The 1,399-nt window shown below is 62.8% G+C and overlaps 1 protein-coding gene across 1 annotated transcript in view; it reads left to right on the plus strand.

Moving 5' to 3' along the window:
- Positions 1–518: 518 nt before the first annotated feature.
- Positions 519–1,399, plus strand: part of LOC113941241 (leucine-rich repeat-containing protein 37B-like) — a gene marked incomplete at its 3' end in the record, with an annotated part of 5,476 nt that continues 4,595 nt past the window's right edge. Inside the window, exon 1 of the mRNA XM_027632399.1 lies at positions 519–576. Coding sequence (XP_027488200.1) covers positions 519–576 — 58 coding nt within the window. The remainder of the gene's footprint in view (positions 577–1,399) is intronic.

The following is a 1,399-nucleotide window of genomic DNA, read 5'->3' on the forward strand; positions in this document are numbered from 1 at the left end:
CCTTGGCATGGGCTGCCCAGGGAGTGGTGGAGTCCCCATTGCCGGGGGGTTCAAGAAAGGCCTGGACATGGCACTCAGGGCTCTGGTGTAGTTGACCAGGTGTTGGCCGGTCCCAGGTTGGCCTGGATGGCGTTGGAGGCGTTTTCCACCCTCCGTGGTGCTGTGCCCCTGTGCCTGGAGCCCGCCGTGCCCAAGCGCTGCCCGAGCCGGCCCGGCCCGACCCCTTGGCCCGCGCTTTTGTGCTGAGGGCGTGGGGGGGGCGGCTCCCGGGGCCGCCGCGCTGAGGCGGAGCTGCCTCTGAGGCGCAGCTGCGGCGCTTCCCTGCCGAGGCCGCGGCGCCTCTGCTGGCGCTGCTGTGGGGCTTTGGGGCTTTGCCGGCGTTCCCAAAGCTCCCCTCGGCTTCTTTGGGACGGGGCTCCCTCCCGGGGCCGCCGCGCTGAGTTGGAGCTGCCGCCTCTCATGGTCCCGACGCTTCCCGCCCTGCGGGGCTGCGGCTCCCTCAGCGTCTCCTGGCGGGAATGTCGAGCTTTCCCCGGTTTTCGAAAGCTCCCCTCGGTCTCCCAGAGCAGTCGTGTGGTGGGTTAACCCCGGCTCGATGGCGGGTGCCCTCCAGAGCCCCTCTGTCAGCACCCTGCGCAACTGGACAGGGCAGAGAAAATACAGGGGAAGGTTCCCGAGTTAAGGACAGGGAGAGATCACTCAGCGATTGCTGTCATGGGCAAAACAGCCTCAGCTTGGGGATAGTAATTCCATTTATCGCCAACAGAATCAGAGCGCCATAATGAGGAGTAAAATAAATCTTAAAAACACCTTCCCCCACCCCTCCCTCCCTCCCGGGCTCTGCCTCCTCCGTGCCAGCGGCGCAGAGAGACGGGAATGGGGGACACGGTCAGTTCATCCCACGTTGTTCGGCCACTGCTCAGGGACACGAGTCAGAGTCCTTTCCCTGCTCCAGCACGGGCTTCCTACAGTTCACAGCCTCCTTCAGGATCCACCTGCTGCAGCGTGGGCTCCTCCACAGGCTGCAGGTGGATCTCTGCACCCCCATGGTCCTCCCTGGGCTGCAGGGGCACAGCTGCCTCAGCAGGGTCTTCACTATGGGCTGCAGGGGAATCTCAGCTCCAGAGCCTGGAGCACCTCCTGCCCCTGCTTCTCCTCTGACCTTGGTGTCTGCAGAGCTGTTCCCCTCACAGATTCTCACTTTACCCTGCCTGCAATTACATCTGTGCAATAACTTTTTTTCCTTCTTAAGGATGTTATCTCAGAGGCATTACCACCATCTCACATTGGCTCAGCCTTGGCCAGAGACATGTCCGTCCTGGAGCTGGCTGGCATTGGATCAGCTGGACATGGGGGAAGCTTCCTGCAGCTTCTCACAGAAGCCACCCCTGTAGCCTCC

The sequence above is a fragment of the Corapipo altera genome, unplaced genomic scaffold, assembly GCF_003945725.1.
Source record: "Corapipo altera isolate COAL_440 unplaced genomic scaffold, ASM394572v1 356, whole genome shotgun sequence".
Classification (NCBI taxonomy): Eukaryota; Metazoa; Chordata; class Aves; order Passeriformes; family Pipridae; genus Corapipo; species Corapipo altera.